This window comes from Coregonus clupeaformis, chromosome 16 (assembly GCF_020615455.1).
Source record: "Coregonus clupeaformis isolate EN_2021a chromosome 16, ASM2061545v1, whole genome shotgun sequence".
In the NCBI taxonomy this organism is placed as follows: Eukaryota; Metazoa; Chordata; class Actinopteri; order Salmoniformes; family Salmonidae; genus Coregonus; species Coregonus clupeaformis.
The window spans coordinates 28,781,965-28,804,760 of record NC_059207.1 but is presented as its reverse complement, the minus strand read 5'-3'; the positions used below and the strand labels follow the sequence as shown (position 1 = coordinate 28,804,760).

The 22,796-nt window shown below is 42.5% G+C and overlaps 2 protein-coding genes across 3 annotated transcripts in view; one reads left to right on the top strand and one right to left on the bottom strand.

Annotated features, from left to right (window-relative positions):
* Positions 1-7,615, top strand: part of LOC121584559 (nuclear receptor ROR-beta-like) — a 38,234-nt gene extending 30,619 nt beyond the window's left edge. The window contains exons 6-11 of one of the 2 annotated variants that reach the window (XR_006003732.2): positions 1,014-1,146; positions 1,320-1,427; positions 3,335-3,445; positions 3,642-3,754; positions 3,975-4,400; positions 6,284-7,615. Coding sequence is in view for 1 of the 2 variants with exons in the window: in XM_041900508.2 (XP_041756442.1) it covers positions 1,014-1,146; positions 1,320-1,427; positions 3,335-3,445; positions 3,642-3,754; positions 3,975-4,139 (630 nt within the window). In the remaining variant the exon portion in view is untranslated. Of the gene's footprint in view, positions 1-1,013; positions 1,147-1,319; positions 1,428-3,334; positions 3,446-3,641; positions 3,755-3,974 lie in introns of both variants that reach the window. The other variant, XM_041900508.2, reaches the window with a different exon arrangement.
* A 1,061-nt stretch (positions 7,616-8,676) lies between these two features.
* LOC121584292 (transient receptor potential cation channel subfamily M member 6) overlaps positions 8,677-22,796 on the bottom strand; it is a 44,791-nt gene continuing 30,671 nt past the window's right edge. The window contains exons 30-39 of the mRNA XM_041900115.2: positions 13,286-13,341; positions 12,518-12,543; positions 12,272-12,322; positions 11,821-11,886; positions 11,288-11,577; positions 10,848-10,930; positions 10,427-10,632; positions 10,164-10,215; positions 9,916-10,025; positions 8,677-9,216 (exon numbers count right to left, since the gene is read on the bottom strand). Coding sequence (XP_041756049.2) covers positions 9,131-9,216; positions 9,916-10,025; positions 10,164-10,215; positions 10,427-10,632; positions 10,848-10,930; positions 11,288-11,577; positions 11,821-11,886; positions 12,272-12,322; positions 12,518-12,543; positions 13,286-13,341 — 1,026 coding nt within the window. The 3' untranslated portion in view covers positions 8,677-9,130. The remainder of the gene's footprint in view (positions 9,217-9,915; positions 10,026-10,163; positions 10,216-10,426; positions 10,633-10,847; positions 10,931-11,287; positions 11,578-11,820; positions 11,887-12,271; positions 12,323-12,517; positions 12,544-13,285; positions 13,342-22,796) is intronic.

The window sequence follows — 22,796 nt, the reverse complement described above, 5'->3', positions numbered from 1 at the left end:
CTATACACACTATTTAAATGTCTCTTTCCTCCCCTATACACACTATTTAAATGTCTCTTTCCTCCCCTATACACACTATTTAAATGTCTCTTTCCTCCCCTATACACACTATTTAAATGTCTCTTTCCTCCACAATACACACTATTTAAATGTCTCTTTCCTCCCCTATACTCGCTATTTAAATGTCTCTTTCCTCCCCTATACACACTATTTAAATGTCTCTTTCCTCCCCTATACACACTATTTAAATGTCTCTTTCCTCCCCTATACTCGCTATTTAAATGTCTCTTTCCTCCCCTATACTCGCTATTTAAATGTCTATTTTCTCCCCTATACTCGCTATTTAAATGTCTCTTTCCTCCCCTATACTCACTATTTAAATATTTTTTTTTTTACTGACCTCATTCTTTCCCAAATTCTGTCTGTAGTGTCTCACCTCCCACTTTTTCTCTCTTTTCTTTCTCAAGTTCTCTTTCTCTGCTTGTTTCTCCTTCTGTTTCTATCGCTCTCTCTCGCTCCTCCTCTCCGCCTGTGTGTGTGTGTCTATGTTACAGAGCAGTAGTTCCTTTATCACCGTGACCTCTCTCATTCCTCTGTGTCTAATGGATTATGGGTCATTACAGAAGAAACCTTTGAAATATTCTCCATGGAGATTCATTTTACAGCCAGAAATTATAGAACACACAAAGACAATTTGCTGATATTGTACTTTGGATATTCCGCGTAGCGATGGAGCTGACTATTTTATAAGTATTCATTTCATAAAGATTCCTGTCTTTGTATTGTACTTCATTGAACAGCACAAAGGGTTGACCCAAATACAACTCCTCTGCATGTCTCATTGTGTGCACAGTCCTGTGGCATGAACATGTGGGTTAAATACGGTTTGTATTTGCACTTGCAGAAGTCCTATAGTAGTGTTTGAAAATTGTGTTCATGATATGTACACAGCTGTCATAACACGTGTTGATTTGTCTGTGAAGATGTCCCTAACAAAGTGTGTTTCTTTGCAGACGCGAGACGTGCTGTGGCAGCAGTGTGCCATCCAGATCACCCATTCCATCCAGTATGTGGTGGAGTTTGCCAAGCGCATCTCAGGCTTCATGGAGCTTTGCCAGAACGACCAGATCCTCCTGCTCAAGTCAGGTGAGCTCACCCTGCTTTCCCATTGGACACAAGTCTCCTGGTTGAAACAATGTTGTTTCTCCTTTCAACAAAAATTAACCAAATAATTGTGACACAAGACGACATTGTATCAACGTTGGAAAAGGTATTGGATTTGCAAAAAGACTTCAACATCTTTCTCTGTCTCTCTCTAGGTTGTCTGGAGGTGGTCCTGGTTAGAATGTGTCGGGCGTTTAACCCTCTCAACAACACAGTGCTGTTTGAGGGGAAGTACGGGGGCATGCAGATGTTCAAAGCACTAGGTAAGGCACTACCGCTAGCGCTACTGTACCGCCTCCATCTACGGCCATCTAAGTAGCATGATGTACTACAGTACCCATAATGTTCTGGACAAGATATTCGGTAGTCTCTGACCTGACCTTGAACTCTGATTTGTTACATATTACATTCATAGAAGTAACAGAGTTGCATACATAACTGTAGTAGGATGGGAAAACACTTCAGTGAATACTGCAGTAGGTATCGGGTTTGTATGGGGCGGCAGGTAGCTTAGTGGTTAAGAGCGTTGTGCCAGTAACCGAAAGGTCGCTGGTTCTAATCCCCGAGCAGACTAGGTGAAAAATCTGTCGATGTGCCCTTGAGCAAGGCACTGAAACCTAATTGCTCCTGTAAGTCGCTCTGGATAAGAGCGTCTGCTAAATGACTAAAATTTAAAATGTAATGTATGAGTGTGTCTCTGTTTGCTGAATTCTTATTTTACATGAGACTACAGTATAACTATGAGACTACAGCATAACTATGAGACTACAGCATAACTATGAGACTACAGTATAACTATGAGACTGCAGCATAACTATGAGACTACAGCATAACTATGAGACTACAGCATAACTATGAGACTACAGCATAACTATGAGACTACAGTATAACTATGAGACTACAGTATAACTATGAGACTGCAGCATAACTATGAGACTACAGCATAACTATGAGACTGCAGCATAACTATGAGACTGCAGCATAACTATGAGACTGCAGCATAACTATGAGACTATAGCATAACTATGAGACTACAGCATAACTATGAGACTACAGTATAACTATGAGACTGCAGCATAACTATGAGACTACAGCATAACTATGAGACTACAGCATAACTATGAGACTGCAGCATAACTATGAGACTGCAGCATAACTATGAGACTACAGCATAACTATGAGACTACAGTATAACTATGAGACTGCAGCATAACTATGAGACTACAGCATAACTATGAGACTACAGCATAACTATGAGACTACAGTATAACTATGAGACTGCAGCATAACTATGAGACTGCAGCATAACTATAAGACTACAGTATAACTATGAGACTACAGTATAACTATGAGACTACAGCATAACTATGAGACTACAGCATAACTATGAGACTACAGTATAACTATGAGACTACAGCATAACTATGAGACTGCAGTATAACTATGAGACTGCAGCATAACTATGAGACTGCAGCATAACTATGAGACTACAGTATAACTATGAGACTGCAGTATAACTATGAGACTACAGCATAACTATGAGACTGCAGCATAACTATGAGACTACAGCATAACTATGAGACTACAGCATAACTATGAGACTACAGCATAACTATGAGACTGCAGCATAACTATGAGACTACAGTATAACTATGAGACTACAGTATAACTATGAGACTACAGTATAACTATGAGACTGCAGCATAACTATGAGACTGCAGCATAACTATGAGACTACAGCATAACTATGAGACTACAGCATAACTATGAGACTGCAGCATAACTATGAGACTACAGCATAACTATGAGACTACAGCATAACTATGAGACTACAGTATAACTATGAGACTACAGTATAACTATGAGACTGCAGCATAACTATGAGACTGCAGCATAACTATGAGACTACAGTATAACTATGAGACTGCAGCATAACTATGAGACTACAGTATAACTATGAGACTGCAGCATAACTATGAGACTACAGTATAACTATGAGACTGCAGCATAACTATGAGACTACAGTATAACTATGAGACTACAGCATAACTATGAGACTACAGTATAACTATGCGACTACAGTATAACTATGAGACTACAGTATAACTATGAGACTACAGCATATTGTTATATTATTCTATATTGACCGCCTCGTTATTAACTCTCACAGGCTGTGACGACCTGGTCAGCGCTGTGTTTGACTTTGCCAAGAGTCTGTGCTCTCTGCAGCTCACTGAGGAGGAGATCGCTCTGTTCTCCGCAGCAGTGCTCATCTCCACAGGTTAGTACAGACTACTCACAGCCACAGTTACCTTCTGCTGCCACCTACAGGCAGACCTTACTGAGGCATTGCCTGGCTGGAGAATGCTGCTGTCAACACAGTGATTGACATGTGCTGCACTACTGAAGCGGTCTTTATTATAAGTAAGACAGACACAGTGATTGACATGTGATGTTGGTGTGTGTTCCTCTATCAGACCGGCCGTGGCTGATGGAGCCCAGGAAGGTGCAAAAGCTCCAGGAGAAGATCTACTTTGCACTTCAGCACATCATGCAGAAGAACCACATGGACGAGGACGCGCTGGCTAAGGTAGGGCACATCACCGTGCCTCATACAGTACAGCTGTTGTGGGGCTTAACATTGGTATCGAAGGGCGTCACACCTAGGCACTGTTCGAGAGCAGTGTATTTCAAACAACCTTTTCACTTTAGTTGCAAAATTCATGTACAGACTGAGACTTTAGGTGGGTTATGATCTGGACTTCTTCACCCATCACCCCTGACCTCTGACCCCACTGTGTCCTCTGTAGCTGATTGGTCGGATACCCACGCTGTCGGCCGTGTGTACTCTCCACACCGAGGAGCTGCAGGCCTTCCAGCAGCTTCACCCCGAGACGGTGAACGTGCTCTTCCCCCCGCTCTACAAGGAGCTGTTCAACCCCGACCCCAATGCAGCGATCACCATGCCCAAGTGACTTTCTACGGTCCAACCTCAGAGAGTGGACCACAACGTAACCGCGGACGCATCATTACGGCAACGGCAAAGCCCGGACCACAGGCCCGGACCATCCAGACACTTACAGCCGCAAACACTAGGAATGTCCAGCACTTATCCGACCCGATTCACCGATACAGTCTAAAGAATGTATATAACGCACCCATGACCAAGGGGCTCTTCAGAACTGACCAGAAATGTACAGACTTTAATTAGCTCATTTAAGCTGTCTTTTAACTGGGTAAGTACATTTGTTTATCTTAGATTTTTCTTTTTTTTTATGATATTGTGATATTGAAGATGGGGGAGGGATTCATGTGGATTCTGAAAATATATTGTAGATATTCTTTAGTGGAGAATGAATTCCAGTATTACATCTTCTGTTAATATTTTAGTCCTAATTTAAAAGTGAAGCAGCCCTATGTGGCTGATACCTTGTCTATGTTACTTTTATTTGATAGTTTCATGTGTACAGAATTTGGAAAGTTGAAAAGAGCCTTGTTAAAGAATATTGGGGTAAACCTGGGAGGTCATTTTGGTATGTCGAGAAAGCCTTGTCTGGGCTCTGTTGATATGTGAATAGGGTATTGCATCTTTCAGTTCGGAACTATCAAACTGTAAAAGAAGGATTGAAACAATTATGGCTACTTTTCAAGGTGAAGATATGTACATAAATATTATATTTTGCGTGCAAAAAATATTTTGGCAGATTGCCATCCTGTCAATCATTTTTTTGTCGCTGCAATAACTCCATCCATCGAAGTTGGACTGCTATTGAACAATCAGATCAAATTAGAGATTGTAGTAGAAGGACCTCCCCCCCAGCCCCCCTAAACCCACCACCACCACCTCTCACCACACCACCCACCTAGCTAAAACTACTGTGTTGGTCTTGGTGTCTTTTCAAAGGGCATACAGTACCTAGTCAGTGAATAAGAACCCAAGTCACTGCATGAACCTCTTCCTCTCATCCCCCCCAGTCACATTTTGCACAATCTACACCCATGCTAATCACTGGGCTGCTTAAATGAAGAATTCTCTCTCAAGTTTCACACTGCTTTATCCTTATTCTTGCATTTCTCTCCTCAGCCACATCCTTCTAGAACGGTCAAGCACAGGGGGTAGTCATGATTAGCTAAAGTGGATACGCCAGTATGTCCATTTTACTGACAATATTCAGACATTCCATCTTTCAGATTAAAATGGACACTTGAAACCTATTCCACGTTACAGAGTGCTCTCTGGGACTTGAGATCTTGCACTGCTTATTATATCCAAAAAAACTGGGTAATAGATATTTTTCACTGAAACGTTTGCAACTTAAATTTGCAATACATTGTACAATCTTAATAGTAAACTATGATAGACAATCACTTCCATTTAAAAGTTAATGTTGAAGATCTTCGAGGATTTCCTTAGACATTATAATGGACACGTTTCCGTGTTTCGCACAGTGGCCAAATCGCTCTGAACCTTTAGTGGAGACTAGATGCTAGCCAGTGCCAGTGTACAGAACAGCATGACCTGTAACATTTTCCTTGACTTCTTTTTATCCCTTTCCCATATGCAGTGAACACTATCATACTCCATATGAGCTTCTCCTAGTCATAGAGTCTCCCCCTCCCCCGTGCCCCATACCATATCCTGCCCACCCCTCCGCCCAAAAAGGAGTGCGAGGTTAGAGGTCAGTGGCTTGTTAAAGACAATCACTTGTGTCTCGATGCACTACACAGCATCTCTCTCAGGGAGCAACTCTTTTTCTGTCTTTGCATAAAAAGAGAGTTTGAATATTTTTGAAAAATGTAAGCGTTTTTTGGATATATAAATATGGTGGTGGCGCCCGGCGAAGGAACCTACCCAGACAAGGCTTTTGGGGGGGGGGTCTGTGTATGTCTGCGTGTGAATGGATCTGTGTGTGGGGTTAAATTCACTGTCCAGATGCATTTTGAGTCCATATAATGGGGAGAGCCTATTCTACAAAAGTCCCAGAAAATCATGTTCCTAATGTCACGATGCACTGCTTGTTTTACAATGAAGGAAGAGCATAACTAAGCTGGCGTCCACCCATTCCATGCCTATAGGACAGTGTATTCAACCCAACTCTGTTTTTATTTTCCCCTGCAGGACTGTGAATCAGGGGTTTGGGGTGGTGTTGGTAATCTGATTGACAAATCAACACTAAGGTACTGTAGCAATAATAACTGGAAAGCATTTACTACGGTCATGTTTGCATTGTAAAATTATTTTTATTTTATTACTATTATTATTATTGTTGTTGTTGTTATTGCTATTTTTACTCCTATATTACTATTAGTCTATTGTCGTTCTGTTATCTTTGCATGCTGTTTCATGGCAATGAAACGTTGGGGCTTTTGTTTTTTCTCATGCGATGCTGTGGGTCAGGGGTGGGTTGGGGGGGTATTTTTAATTCTGAATGTTATGGAGTATTGTGTTCAGTGTGAAGGACTGAATGCATCATGCACCTTTTACTCCATCAACAGAGATACCACAGAGCGCAGGCAAAAGGTGGTCCTTACCCTAACGAGACCATGAAGTGCGCTGACATTTTATACACTTAGTCAAAAACATTTAATATACTTAGTCAAATACACTCCACTCCGACTTCTCCCTCCTTGGAGAACCTGTGTGTGTGTGTGTGTGTGTGTGTGTGTGTGTGTGTGTGTGTGTGTGTGTGTGTGTGTATGTTTGTGTAAGAGTGATCGAGACAGAGTCTGAAAGAGAGTGAATGAACAAGAGAGCAGGATAAATTGAGGTTCTTTACTCTATTGATGCTTTGTAAACTTTCTTAATGCATTACACATCCGTGCAACTGGAGTAGTGTTAAACATGTTTTATTTATTGATTAGAATGTCTTTGTGTCCCATGATGAGAAAGTAAAGTAAGTAAGTGCAGCATCTGTGACCAAAACCCTTAAAAAGGTACTTGGGGTACAAACACTTTTTCTTTTTAATGACTAACAAAAACAAAAAAAGAAACATTTTTTTCAAGTGCCATAGTTAGAGAGGAGGAGCTGGATTGGTTAAATGGGTAATAGTTGCTTTACTGTGTGAGTTTACTTGAGAACCAATCAAAAAGGGGAATTTTGAGGCAAGTGTGTATTTGATTACATTTAATTGTTTGTATGTTTGCTTTTTTCACTTGGTGAGTCGGATCGAACTTCGGAACTTTGACCCAGCTTTATGTCCCCAAAGCTCCCATGTAGACCTGTGTGTGTGTATGTATGTATGTGTGTGTGTGTGTGTGCCATAAATGAAGAGCTTTGATGATCCAGTTGTGTTGAAGTTCTGAGTTGTCCTGAGCCATCTCAGTGTCTCCTCCTTCGAGATGTAAATAATGAGGTCAAGGTCTGAAGTGATTTTTGTTAAATTCTCTATTTTATCGCTTTTGTAGACATTTCTTTGTGGGAAGAAAAATAAAGGACATTTTATGGATGCATTTCTGTCTCATTCTTGTGTGAATTCCAACCACCAATAGATCAGATTTTGTTATTCTTGTATTAGCATTTTCATTCTGAATGTAAGCCATAACATAAGCCATGCTTCAGTCCAGCTGTGTCAATGCTTAATTTAAAGTTTATTTTTAATGTAATCACTTTTAACATAAGCAGCATAACAATATATTTGAGCATTGCTCCCCAAAAATTATTTTATGAAATGTTTTGCAGAAAAACTAATCCCAGATTGTAGTTTTGACTCTGATAAATAAATTGCATTTGTTTTAAATCAAGTTTTGTTTTAATTTCCAAAATAATAACATACTTGAGTCCAGCCCGAGGAATATGGTCTGTGACTGAAGATGGTTTCCTTTCAAGGGTTTCAATATGTCACTTAAATACAGCTTTTCCTTGCTATGTCTGTTTGTCACTGCAGTTCAGTTTTTAGCTGTGAATGTGTACAAGATTAAATAAACCAAACATAGTTTGGTAAGCCTATTATGTCAAGAGTCTAACACTTGAAATACCCTGATGGTCTGGGGCCTTAACAAAAAATAAACGTTACGAAGCGGATACAAGCATGACATTTGGTACAAACATTCCTCAGGTGATATGAAAACATCCCAGAAGGGGTGCCCATTTCAGACTTTCCAGGAAAGTGAGTTATTGCAAAAATTCTAAATGGCTTCCATAATAGCCGGTATTTGACCATAAAAACTGTTATGCACAGATAAAAGCATGACATTTGGTACAAACATTCCTCAGATGATATGAAAAGATCCTAAATGGGGTGCTCATTTCAAAATTAACCAGGAAGCGGAGTGCTATATATGAACATGAAATTCATTCAAACGGAACAGAGAACAAACAAATGATATCTTGCTTTATGGAAACACCTTCCTAGGATGCCCTCTGCATCATGTCTAATGATACATAACATTACAATAAGGCACTGTGTTTGATTGATTAATAATAAGGCACTGTCCCCTGTAGCTCAGTTGGTAGAGCATGGCGCTTGCAACGCCAGGGTTGTGGGTTCGTTTCCCACGGGGGGCCAGTATGAAAATGTATGCACTCACTAACTGTAAGTCGCTCTGGATAAGAGCGTCTGCTAAATGACTAAAATGTTAAATGTAAAATTAATAGGTTACCTGTGGTACAACAGACTCCATAGGTGGAATGAATGCAAGACTACGGCATCTGGCTTGCTGCTGAGACTAGTGCAATGTAAACCGCTGTTACAACCAAAGCCCTACCAGCCATCTAACACAAGAGGTAGTCCACATAAAGCTACATAATGTACATTATCCCTTCAAACCCCCAAGTGAGTGCTTTAATTCCTGGTAGAAGTTGCCCTTAAGCACACCTCTGGATCCGCTTAGCTTCCCCATATCCTAACCATAACCATTTGGTCAGGAAAACATAAAACTGACATTAAATCAGTGTCTATGCTTTAAGGGAAACTTCCCACCTGAACCAGAGGTTAGGATGGCGTACTTCTGCTTCTGGGTCAGATGTTACATCCTAGTCATGATCAATCCACTCTCCTTTTCAAAAGATCTGTGTTCTGTTTTCTCGTGGCTGTCCGTGCTCCTCCTCAAATCTGACAACACAAACATCAATCAGCTACATGGCAGGCTACACAGTCATTACCACTAAAAAGAGAATTTGATCAGGCCAGAGAGGAAGTCCATGGATTTTACATGAATAATTTGTTTTGATGGGAATCTTGGAGAGGACACAAGAAGAAGAAAAAACAAAAACAAAAAAACAAAGCACCTTTGAAAAGATCAAAACCAGTATGGCTGAATGTTTGCGTGTGTTTGTTTGTTTGTTTTTTTGCTTGTTTGTTTTTGAGTGAATTTCCGAGGCGAGGCTCCCTCTAGATTCTGGTATCATGCGTCTCGTATCTACCCAGAGATTGCAATTAATATCTAATCAAAGCTAATTTCTCCACAGCACAAAGCCCTGTTTAATATGTAATCAAAGAGAGCCCAGCACACCGCACAAAGCAAGTCCCTCCCCCTGCCTCCAATGCTCTGTTGTCATTGAAATAAATGCTTCCCTTGGCCTAATTAGCTGGTTCTATCTTCATTTGAAGTTCGGGGCTGAATCTCAGAGTCAACGAACCTCCCGAGTGACGACATGAAGGTGACACACACACACACACACGCTACAGGTCCACTCTCCGACTTCACACGCCTAACAGACCACACATTCTCACACATTACCGGCGCCCATACACACAATGCTCTATAACCCCCCTATAAAAGTGGTGGTCTGAAGGGTTCCTTTCTCTCACCTGAGAGTCCGAGGTTCTCGCAGCAGGAGTTGCAGGTGTGCTTGATGACAAAGCTCTGGATGGCAGCGTCTCCCAGGTTAGTAGGACCAAACACCATGTCACCGCATGAGCTACAGGAAGGCAAGGGGCAAAAGAGGGCACTAAAAATATATGTTTTTCAGATGTCTTTAGACCTCAAAAGAATGGATATCAAGATGACGATAAGTGTCAGTGTCACACACCGAACCACCACCGTATGAGGCGAGTACCTTTTGTCGTCTGGTCGGATGACCGATGGGTCTGTAAGCTCCGATCCCACTCCTGTGAAAGATTTAGGAGCGGAGAGAGAGATTTCAGTTCAATGTAGTAGTTTATAGGACAAACCCTGTGAAGTGATGTGGTTGCAAAATAAAGATCAAAGCATGGTGTCAAAGAAATTAAAATCCATCGATAGTCAGACAGACAGACAGACAGCTCATCAGAATGGGATGGACAGACAGCTCAAAAGAATGGGATTGACAGACAGACAGACCCTGTACGTCCAGCACCAGCAGTTCCCTGCAGGAGTATTGGTAGGTCCAGTGGGAGAAGGCCAGGAGCGCTTCCTCCATCCCACAGCAGGGGGCGATCTCTTCTCCTGTGTTATTATTGTACTTCCTGAAGTCTCCGGTCATGTTCCTCTCTATGGTCAACCACTGGCCGTCTGAGTGCCAGTGAAGAAGAGACACGTCCAGGAACCTAGGAGGAAGACGCACATTCATAACACATTTAACACGCACACATACTGTAAGACATACACGTATCATATGCACACGAGGTGAGTTTCCCCCTTACTATGTAAAGCGCTTTGAGTACCTCAGTTGGTAGAAAGGCACTATATAATCCAATCCAATATTACTACATATACACACACACACGTGTACTAGTGCTGAGTCCTAGTGTTGAGTACCAACCTGGGAGAATGAGGCATGTTTTCTGGTTTTACTTGATTGAACACATGCATGAGATTCTGAGCAGCTCTCTGTTGCTGTATCTCCTGCAAGGACAAAAAACAGAAGGCCAGAATGATGCTATTAAGGGATGTAACAAATGCCAAGTAAAACATGAGGGTAAAAAGGATGAGAGCTCATAACAAAAAGTAGGTGATGTTCCACCTTGCTGTGGAAAATTTATGTATATAAGTAGGGCCAGGAGTTTATGACCTGACCAGGAAAAGATCTGTCTTACAATAACCAGGGCCCAGAGTTTATGACCTGACCAGGAAAAGATCTGTCTTACAATAACCAGGGCCCAGAGTTTATGCTTAACGGGTCTCATGGTCAGAAAACACCTCTGTCCCTAACAACAAGCTATGATGTTATATACTGTATGTACGTATATATGAGGTTTATACCCGCAGACAGAGCTGGAGGGGGGTGTCGCTGTGGAAGACCCTCTGCCAGGTGCGGACCACCTCGGGCCTGGTGGCTTTGACCACATACACGCAGCCCACCCTCAGGACGTCCCTCTCGGCCCAGGTGCAAAGTACACGCGTGGCCCTGCGCAGCCCACCATCCAGACAGCCCTCGCTGGACAGTGGCTGCAGCAACGCAGACAGCCCCCGCGATGACCAGGAGGATACGGAGAACTCCGGGCCTGCAGCTTCCACCTCTTCCAGGGAGTAGACACTCACCTCCTCTCCCGCTGCCAGGGACCATGCAACCACGGGGGAGATGTGTATTAGGGAGGCAACAGAAACAATACATTTCCACTAGCATTGCCACATTCTTTAGAAATACTTGTGAGATTATTCTAGAAATTGCTTAAAAACCAGCTAACAAATTTAAGAACAGTTTGGAGAAACAACCACACCCTAGGGGAGTCTAAAATAATAAAAACGTCAAAAACAGTGAACTATCCCTTTAACGTGATTGGCTGATGCCTTACCCATTATGGAGACAGGTGTGAAAGGTATGGTGTGAGCAAGCCTCATCAGGTTGTTCCTTTCCATGGCTAGCACGACCACAACACGACACATCACATTTACAACACAACACACAATTTACATGTACATTTGAGTCATTTAGCAGATGCTCTTATCTAGCTTCTTACAGTTAGTGCATTCACATTAAGATAGCTAGGTTTGACATCCACATATCACAGTCATAGTAAGTACATTTTTCCTCAATAAAGTAGCTATCAGCAAAGTCAGAGCTAGTAAGGGGGGAAAGTTCACTCAAGTGTGAGTGTAAGTTCACAAAAGGCACAACACAACACAACACAACACAACACAATGTAACACGATGTAACGCAACATAACCAGACAAAAGCAGGTCATATAATTTAGCTATCAGATCTACTTTTTTTATGTATGCTTTATGTGATTGTTGTGGAGTACCTGAGTAGTGTGGGTCCAGGTCTTCTGTGGATTGAAATGTAGAGGACTTTGCTAGCAGACAAACAAAGGGAAAGCAGCCAAGACAGATCAAAACATGAACGATTATAGTTAACAATTCCGCTTTTGCTTAGGAAGGTGAAGATTCTAGCAGAGGGGGAAGCTGAGAAAAAGAAGGACAAGGAAAACTAATAGATTATTAAAAAATGTAATGCGTCATTAATACAGACAATGATTCAGGTTGCCTACCTTCAGGTGCGATCCCACTCCGCACTCTACAACAGAAGAACATACAGAACTCACACAACTATCCTACACAACTGTACACAACTTCAGTACTTCCACAATGACCACTTTCTCCACAACTCCAGCACTACTCCACGCAGACCTGAGATCAAATAGGTTTTCGGTAACACTTTATTTGGATAGGCCCAAGTAGATGGTTTGTAAAGGTTCAGTAGATGTTCAATAACTGTCAATAACATTTTAACTAACTATCCACTAACCCTAGCCCTAACCTTAACCCTTATCCTAACCCTAAACTTAACCCTTACCTTTATTCTAAACCTAACACTAGCCCTAACCGTAATCTTAGCAAGCAGTTACTTTTCAACAGATAGTGTTGATAGCATGACCATCTGTAGATATGGGACTATATCAAAATAAAGTGTAACCAGGTTTTCTTTCAAATACTAACTGCTAGCCAATCATTAGCTGCGGTTGATTGAGCTTGCCTGGCACAATGGAACCAATGGGATGGTCCCAGAAATTTGAATCCTGCCTATCCGACACTCCAGGTAGGCTCAATCAAACGCATTTGGGCTTTTTACACTACTAAGTCAAACCGGGCCGAGACAAATTGAGTTGCATGGAGATGGCATCCACCAAAGTAACTGGAACCATGCTGAAAAGGATCATGTGGAAAGGAAACATCCGAGCCAGCAGAGTTTGGTTCGGGTCAGCACGAGTGTAAAAAGGGTAAATGTGATCTCCAGAGACCGACCCATGCAGACTTACGAGGACCTGCAGCTGACAGAGCAGGCCCAGCTGGTCCACACGGACTGACTGGAGTCCTGCAGGACAAGAGCAGGAAATACATAACAGTTATTGCATTGCATTAATAAATTGTTGTTTGCCACGTCATCAACTGCACAGTCGGGCATCAGATTGCTATGTCATATGACGTGGTTAGCTGATATGGTAAACACCTATCCAGAATTAGATCTTGCAGGCAACTGCAATGTAGTAAGCCTGGAACATAGCCATAGTCTTAGGTGAGCATCTTTAACCTATTAGTCCATGGGCCAGCAGGCCAAATTTCACATACAATACCGGTCAAAAGTTTTAGAACACCTACTCATTCAAGGGTTTTTCTTTATTTTTACTATTTTCTACATTGTAAAATAATAGTGAAGACATCAAAACTATGAAATAACACATATGGAATCATGTAGTAACCAGTAAAATCAAAATGTATTTTATATTTGAGATTCTTCAAAGTATCCACCCTTTGCCTTGATGACAATGTAGAAAATAGTCAGTCAAAGGAAAATGTCAAGAACTTTTAAAGTGCAGTCGCAAAAACCATCAAGCGCTATGATGAAACTGGCTCTCATGAGGACCGTCACAGGAATGGAAGACCCAGAGTTACCTCTGCTGCAGAGGAAAAGTTCATTAGACTTACCAGCCTCAGAAAGTGCAGCCCAAATAAATGCTTCACAGATTTAAAGTAATCACATCTCAACATCAACTGTTCAGTGGAGACCGCTTGAATCAGGCCTTCATGGTCGAATTGCTGCAAAGAAACCACTACTAAAAGGACACCAATAAGAAGAAGAGACTTGCTTGGGCCAAGAAACACGAGCAATGGACATTAGACCGGTGGAAATCTATCTTTTGGTCTGATGAGTCCAAATGTGAGATTTTTGGTTCCAACCTCCATGTCTTTGCGAGAAGCAGAGTAGGTGACCGGATGATCTCTGCATGTGTGGTTCCCACCGTGAAGCATGGAGGAGGAGGTGTGATGGTGTGGGGGTGCTTTGCTGGTGACACAGTCTGTGATTTATTTAGAATTCAAGGCACACTTAACCAGTATGGCTACCACAGCATTCTGCAGCGATACGCCATCCCATCTGGTTTGCGCTTAGTGGGACTATCATTTGTTTTTCAACAGGACAATGACCCAACACACCTCCAGGCTGTGTAAGGGCTATTTGACCAAGAAGGAGAGTGATGGAGTACTGCATCAGATGACCTGGCCTCCACAATCACCCGACCTCAACCCAATTGAGATGGTTTGGGATGAGTTGGACTGCGGCCAACAAGTGCCCAGTATATGTGGGAACTCCTTCAAGACTGTTGGAAAAGCATTCCAGGTGAAGCTGGTTGAGAGAATTCCAAGGCAAAGGGTGGCTGTCACGGATCCCCCCGGTACTGCTGCTCATTCCGTTCACCAGCTCCGGAGGTCTACGTCACTGGCCTTCTAGGCATCACTGATCTGGTTCATTACCACCAACCCTGGACTGTCTTGTCTCAGTACGCACACCTGGTTCCCATTCCCCCCCCGATTAGTATGTGTTTATATATGTGCCCTCTGTTCCCCATTGTCCTTGTCGATTATTGTCCCATGTCCGTTGGTCTTGTGAGTACCGTGTATTGTGCTCTTGTTATTTCGGGTCTCGTCCCGTGTATTGTTTAGAGGTTTACACCTCGCTCTTTTGTTAGGGTTACATCCCTGTGTTATATACACTGCTCAAAAAATAAAGGGAACACTAAAATAACACATCCTAGATCTGAATGAATGAAATAATCTTATTAAATACTTTTTTCTTTACATAGTTGAATGTGCTGACAACAAAATCACACAAAAATGATCAATGGAAATCAAATGTATCAACCCATGGAGGTCTGGATTTGGAGTCACCCTCAAAATTAAAGTGGAAAACCACACTACAGGCTGATCCAACTTTGATGTAATGTCCTTAAAACAAGTCAAAATGAGGCTCAGTAGTGTGTGTGGCCTCCACGTGCCTGTATGACCTCCCTACAACGCCTGGGCATGCTCCTGATGAGGTGGCGGATGGTCTCCTGAGGGATCTCCTCCCAGACCTGGACTAAAGCATCCGCCAACTCCTGGACAGTCTGTGGTGCAACGTGGCATTGGTGGATGGAGCGAGACATGATGTCCCAGATGTGCTCAATTGGATTCAGGTCTGGGGAACGGGCGGGCCAGTCCATAGCATCAATGCCTTCCTCTTGTAGGAACTGCTGACACACTCCAGCCACATGAGGTCTAGCATTGTCTTGCATTAGGAGGAACCCAGGGCCAACCGCACCAGCATATGGTCTCACAAGGGGTCTGAGGATCTCATCTCGGTACCTAATGGCAGTCAGGCTACCTCTGGCGAGCACATGGAGGGCTGTGCGGCCCCCTAAAGAAATGCCACCCCACACCATGACTGACCCACCGCCAAACCGGTCATGCTAGAGGATGTTGCAGGCAGCAGAACGTTCTCCACGGCGTCTCCAGACTCTGTCACCTGTCACATGTGCTCAGTGTGAACCTGCTTTAATCTGTGAAGAGCACAGGGCGCCAGTGGCGAATTTGCCAATCTTGGTGTTCTCTGGCAAATGCCAAACGTCCTGCACGGTGTTGGGCTGTAAGCACAACCCCCACCTGTGGACGTCGGGCCCTCATACCACCCTCATGGAGTCTGTTTCTGACCGTTTGAGCAGACACATGCACATTTGTGGCCTGCTGGAGGTCATGTTGCAGGGCTCTGGCAGTGCTCCTCCTGCTCCTCCTTGCACAAAGGCGGAGGTAGCGGTCCTGCTGCTGGGTTGTTGCCCTCCTACGGCCTCCTCCACGTCTCCTGATGTACTGGCCTGTCTCCTGGTAGCGCCTCCATGCTCTGGACACTACGCTGACAGACACAGCAAACCTTCTTGCCACAGCTCGCATTGATGTGCAATCCTGGACGAGCTGCACTACCTGAGCCACTTGTGTGGGTTGTAGACTCCGTCTCATGCTACCACTAGAGTGAAAGCACCGCCAGCATTCAAAAGTGACCAAAACATCAGCCAGGAAGCATAGGAACTGAGAAGTGGTCTGTGGTCACCACCTGCAGAACCACTTCTTTATTGGGGGTGTCTTGCTAATTGCCTATAATTTCCACCTGTTGTCTATTCCATTTGCACAACAGTATGTGACATTTATTGTCAATCAGTGTTGCTTCCTAAGTGGACAGTTTGATTTCACAGAAGTGTGATTGACTTGGAGTTACATTGTGTTGTTTAAGTGTTCCTTTATTTTTTTGAGCAGTGTATATATAGTGGGGGAAAAAAGTATTTAGTCAGCCACCAATTGTGCAAGTTCTCCCACTTAAAAAGATGAGAGAGGCCTGTAATTGACATCATAGGTACACGTCAACTATGACAGACAAAATGAGAATTTCTTTTCCAGAAAATCACATTGTAGGATTTTTAATGAATTTATTTGCAAATTATGGTTTGGGCTTCGTCCATGTCGTTGTATATGACGTACCTTGTGTTGGGTGGAGAAAATAAAACCCCTGTTACATGCAGTGCCTTGCAAAAGTATTCATCTTGTTTCAAAAAATACTAAAGAATAAATAACGGAATTGGTGGGTGCATATGTATTCACCCCCTTTGCTATGAAGCCCCTAAATAAGATCTGGTGCAACCAATTACCTTCAGAAGTCACATAATTAGTTAAATAAAGTCAACCTGTGTGCAATCTAAGTGTCACATGATCTCAGTATATATACACACCTGTTCTGAAAGGCCCCAGAGTCTGCAACACCACTAAGCAAGGGGCACCACCAAGCAAGCGGCACCATGAAGGCCAAGGAGCTCTCCAAACAGGTCAGGGACAAAGTTGTGGAGAAGTACAAATCAGGGTTGGGTTATAAAAAAATATCAGAAACTTTCAACATCCCACGGAGCACCATTAAATCCATTATTAAAAAATGGAAAGAATATGGCACCACAACAAACCTGCCAAGAGAGGGCTGCCCACCAAAACTCACGGACCAGGCAAGGAGGGCATTAATCAGAGGCAACAAAGAGACCAAAGATAACCCTGAAGGACCTGCAAAGCTCCACAGCGGAGATTGGAGTATCTGTCCATAGGACCACTTTAAGCCGTACACTCCACAGAGCTGGGCTTTACGGAAGAGTGGCCAGAAAAAAGCCATTGCTTAAAGAAAAAAATAAGCAAACACGTTTTGTGTTCGCCAAAAGGCATGTGGGAGACTCCCCAAACATATGGAAGAAGGTACTCTGGTCAGATGAGACTAAAACTGAGCTTTTTGGCCATCAAGGAAAACGCTATGTCTGGCGCAAACCCAACACCACTTATCACCACGAGAACACCATCCCCTTTTCCATCGGCAGGGACTGGGAAACTTGTCAGAATTGAAGGAATGATGGATGGCGCTAAATACAGGGAAATTCTTGAGGGAAACCGGTTTCAGTTTTCCAGAGATTTGAGACTGGGACAGCGGTTCACCTTCCAGCAGGACAATGACCCTAAGCATACTGCTAAAGCAACACTCGAGTGGTTTAAGGGGAAACATTTAAATGTCTTGGAATGGCCTAATCAAAGCCCAGACCTCAATCCAATTGAGAATCTGTGGTATGACTTAAAGATTGCTGTACACCAGCGGAACCCATCCCACTTGAAGGAGCTGGAGCAGTTTTGCCTTGAAGAATGGGCAAAAATCCCAGTGGCTAGATGTGCCAAGCTTATAGAGACATACCCCAAGAGACTTGCAGCTGTAATTGCTGCAAAAGGTGGCTCTACAAAGTATTGACTTTGGGGGGGTGAATAGTTATGCATGCTCAAGTTTTCTGTTTCTTTGTCTTATTTCTTATATTTTGCATCTTCAAAGTGGTAGGCATGTTGTGTAAATCAAATGATACAAACCCCCCAAAAAATCAATTTTAATTCCAGGTTGTAATGCAACAAAATAGGACAAATGCCAAGGGGGGGTGAATACTTTCGCAAGCCACTGTATTCCTGCGCCTGTCTTCAAATCCTTATACAATGTGACAGTGGCTACTTTGAAGAATCTAAAATCTAAAATATATTTTGATTTATTTAACACTTTTTTGGTTACTACATGATTCCATATGTGTTATTTCATACTTTTGATGTCTTCACTATTATTCTACAATGTAGGAAATTGTAAAAATTAAGAAAAACCCTTGAATGAGTAGGTGTGTCCACACTTTTGACTGGTACTGTATGTATTCATCAAAAATATTACCAGAATAGTGTTTGTAGAACAAAGGAGGTGGGGTATGCTTCATGATCAACAGCTCTCGACTGTCGTAATGTAGAAACTCTTTCGACATTTTGTTCACCCGATCAGGAATACCTCCCAAGAGAATTCTCATCGGTTTTCATCATGGCTGTTCACATTCCTCCCCAAGAGTGTACAAAACATTAGGAACACCTTCATAATATTACGATGCACCCCCTTTTGCCCTCTGAACAGCCTGAATTTGTCAGGACATGGTCTCTACAAGGTGTCGAAAGCGTTCCACAGGGTTGCTGGCCCATGTTGACTCCAATGCTTCCCACAGTTGTGTCAAGTTGGCTGGATGTCCTTTGGGTGGTGGACCATTCTCAATACACACGGGAAACTGTTGAGTGTGAAAAACCCAGCAGCGTTGCAGTTCTTGACACACTCAAACCGGTGCGCCTGGCACCTACTACCATACCCCTTTCAAAGGCTCTTCAATCTTTTGTCTTGCCCATTCACCCTCTGAATGGACCACAAACAATCCATGTCTCAATTGTCTCAAGGCTTAAAGATCGACACTGATTGAAGTGGATTTAACAAGTGACATCAATAAGGGATCATAGCTTTCACCTGGATTCACCTGGTTAGTCTGTTTCAAGTTGAAGTTTTAATGTCACATGCACAAGTACAGTGAAATGCCTTTCTTGCAAACTCAAAACCCAACAAAGCAATAATTAATAACAATGTAATATTAGAAAAACAACACATGAGAAATAAGAAGAAATATGAAGAACACAATAACTAAGTAAGCAAGCATACTACATACAGGGTCAGATCCAATACCATATTTACATGTGCAGGGTAAACAGAGTAGCAGCAGCTTGTATGTGAGTGTGCGTGTGTGTGTGTGTGTGTGTGTGTGTGTGTGTGTGTGTGTGTGTGTGTGTGTGTGTGTGTGTGTGTGTGTAGAGTCAGTATAAATGTATGTGCATATTATGTGTGAGTGAGCAGATGATGGCGTGAGGGTGTGTGAGTGTGTAGGGCCCTGTGAGTGTGTGTGTGAGTGTGTATGGCCCTGTGAGTGTGCATAGAGACAGCGCAAAACTAAAAATATAAGGTCAATAAGGATGCAAGGTTAACTCATATAGTCCATGAAGCTATTTTGTTCGCTATTTATCAGTCTTATTGCTTGGGGATAAAAGCTGTTCAAGAGCCTGTTGGTGCCAGACTTGATGCACCGGTACCGCTTGTCGTGCGGAAGCAGAGAGAACAGTCTATGTCTTGGGTGGTTGGAGTCTTTAAAGATTTTCCGGGCCTTCCTATCACACCGCCTGGTATAGATGTCATGGAAGGGGCAGGTGTTCCTAATGTTTTGTACACTCAGTGTAATACCATTGACAGTCGTTACAAATAACCATCCCACAATAGGGAAGGGGTAGCTAAAGGTTCATGGTCCCCCAGACTACCCGCCACACCACCAGAACACCCCACCCTCTTCAGCCCACTACCTCAGTGTGTTGGAGACACAAAGGCAAATAAACAACCAATTACACTAACAAACTACAAAAGAACATAAACAGGAATTAGATAGAAAAAAATTAACAACCACCATAAATACAACTACAAAAATAATAATGTTGTCATATGACTGGCGATTAGGAGCACCTTTCCTATTTCTATGAAATCAGGCCCATCCCTCTTTAAGTGTTATTTGGTCCCACTTATCAGTAAAATCTTGAGACCTCCCACTTTCTTTTGCAATCAAACCTTCTAGTGTATAATACTGTTTAACCGTTATTTTTAACAGAATCCAATACTAACATATTTGTTTTCTGAGTTTTAAAAATGAAAACCTTCCTCAGCAGAATCAAGAGATTGTATATTGTGTTACATCTGTCCCTTAAGTCACCCAATTTAACTTTTTGTGGAGATATAACAAAATCATGTAAAACAGGGAGTAACCACTCTTGTACTTTTGCCCAAAAGTTAGCAACTATGGCCCCATTAATACCAGAAAATATGTAACAAATCCTCCTATTCCACAACCCATTCTTCGATGCCCCATATTTGAAATACCAAAAACCTGTTTCCAAGGGATGGAAGTATCAAACTGCTCTTCCCAGAAAGAGTGGAATTTGTGTGGGATGGCACCCAATTTGTTGTTCTCCAAATGAAAATGGTACATGTCTTTAATGATTTGAACTCTACAAACCAACCGTTTCTCTTTCCTTTCCCTTAACTTCTTCTTCCATTCTGTAGGAATTGCTGCCAGTAACTGATTGTTATTATGATTTTATTGATATTTGAATTCAACCATATGATTTGGCTCTGAATTTATGTTATTTTTCCCAGGGGATAAGTCAGTCTAAGTAAATAATTTGAGCTGATGGCAAAAATTGACCAAATACTATGTTTTTAAGATGAGATCCACCCAATACAATGTTCATTGTTGTTTGATATAGTCATTTTCAAAGAGCATATGACCATTTCAACTTGTCCCAACATTCCTTTATCAGCCTGCAAACATTGCATAAACTCCCATACAACAAGTGGGGATAAAAAGTATTTAGTCAGCCACCAATTGTGCAAGTTCTCCCACTTAAAAAGATGAGAGAGGCCTGTAATTTTCATCATAGGTACACGTCAACTATGACAGACAAATTGAGAAAAAAAAATCCAGAAAATCACATTGTAGGATTTTTAATGAATTTATTTGCAAATTATGGTGGAAAATAAATATTTGGTCACCTACAAACAAGCAAGATTTCTGGCTCTCACAGACCTGTAACTTCTTCTTTAAGAGGCTCCTCTGTCCTCCACTCGTTACCTGTATTAATGGCACCTGTTTGAACTTGTTATCAGTATAAAAGACACCTGTCCACAACCTCAAACAGTCACACTCCAAACCCCACTATGGCCAAGACCAAAGAGCTGTCAAAGGACACCAGAAACAAAATTGTAGACCTGCACCAGGCTGGGAAGACTGAATCTGCAATAGGTAAGCAGCTTGGTTTGAAGAAATCAACTGTGGGAGCAATTATTAGGAAATGGAAGACATACAAGACCACTGATAATCTCCCTCGATCTGGGGCTCCACGCAAGATCTCACCCCGTGGGGTCAAAATTATCACAAGAACGGTGAGCAAAAATCCCAGAACCACACGGGGGGGACCTAGTGAATGACCTGCAGAGAGCTGGGACCAAAGTAACAAAGCCTACCATCAGTAACACACTACGCCGCCAGGGACTCAAATCCTGCAGTGCCAGACGTGTCCCCCCTTCTTAAGCCAGTACATGTCCAGGCCCGTCTGAAGTTTGCTAGAGTGCATTTGGATGATCCAGAAGAGGATTGGGAGAATGTCATATGGTCAGATGAAACCAAAATAGAACTTTTTGGTAAAAACTCAACTCGTCGTGTTTGGAGGACAAAGAATGCTGAGTTGCATCCAAAGAACACCATACCTACTGTGAAGCATGGGGGTGGAAACATCATGCTTTGGGGCTGTTTTTCTGCAAAGGGACCAGGACGACTGATCCGTGTAAAGGAAAGAATGAATGGGGCCATGTATCGTGAGATTTTGAGTGAAAACCTCCTTCCATCAGCAAGGGCATTGAAGATGAAACGTGGCTGGGTCTTTCAGCATGACAATGATCCCAAACACACCGCCCGGGCAACGAAGGAGTGGCTTCGTAAGAAGCATTTCAAGGTCCTGGAGTGGCCTAGCCAGTCTCCAGATCTCAACCCCATAGAAAATCTTTGGAGGGAGTTGAAAGTCCGTGTTGCCCAGCGACAGCCCCAAAACATCACTGCTCTAGAGGAGATCTGCATGGAGGAATGGGCCAAAATACCAGCAACAGTGTGTGAAAACCTTGTGAAGACATACAGAAAACGTTTGACCTGTGTCATTGCCAACAAAGGGTATATAAGAAAGTATTGAGAAACTTTTGTTATTGACCAAATACTTATTTTCCACCATAATCTGCAAATAAATTCATAAAAAATCCTACAATGTGATTTTCTGGAAAAGAAATTCTCATTTTGTCTGTCATAGTTGACGTGTACCTATGATGAAAATTACAGGCCTCTCTCATCTTTTTAAGTGGGAGAACTTGCACAATTGGTGGCTGACTAAATACTTTTTTTCCCCCACTGTAAATAAAGGTGTGAAAAACATACAAAGCTACTCTTTTGGAGTGGGTATCATATCAATTTGTTCATAGGAATGGGGAGATTAAGATAAGACTGTTAAAGCTTTGCA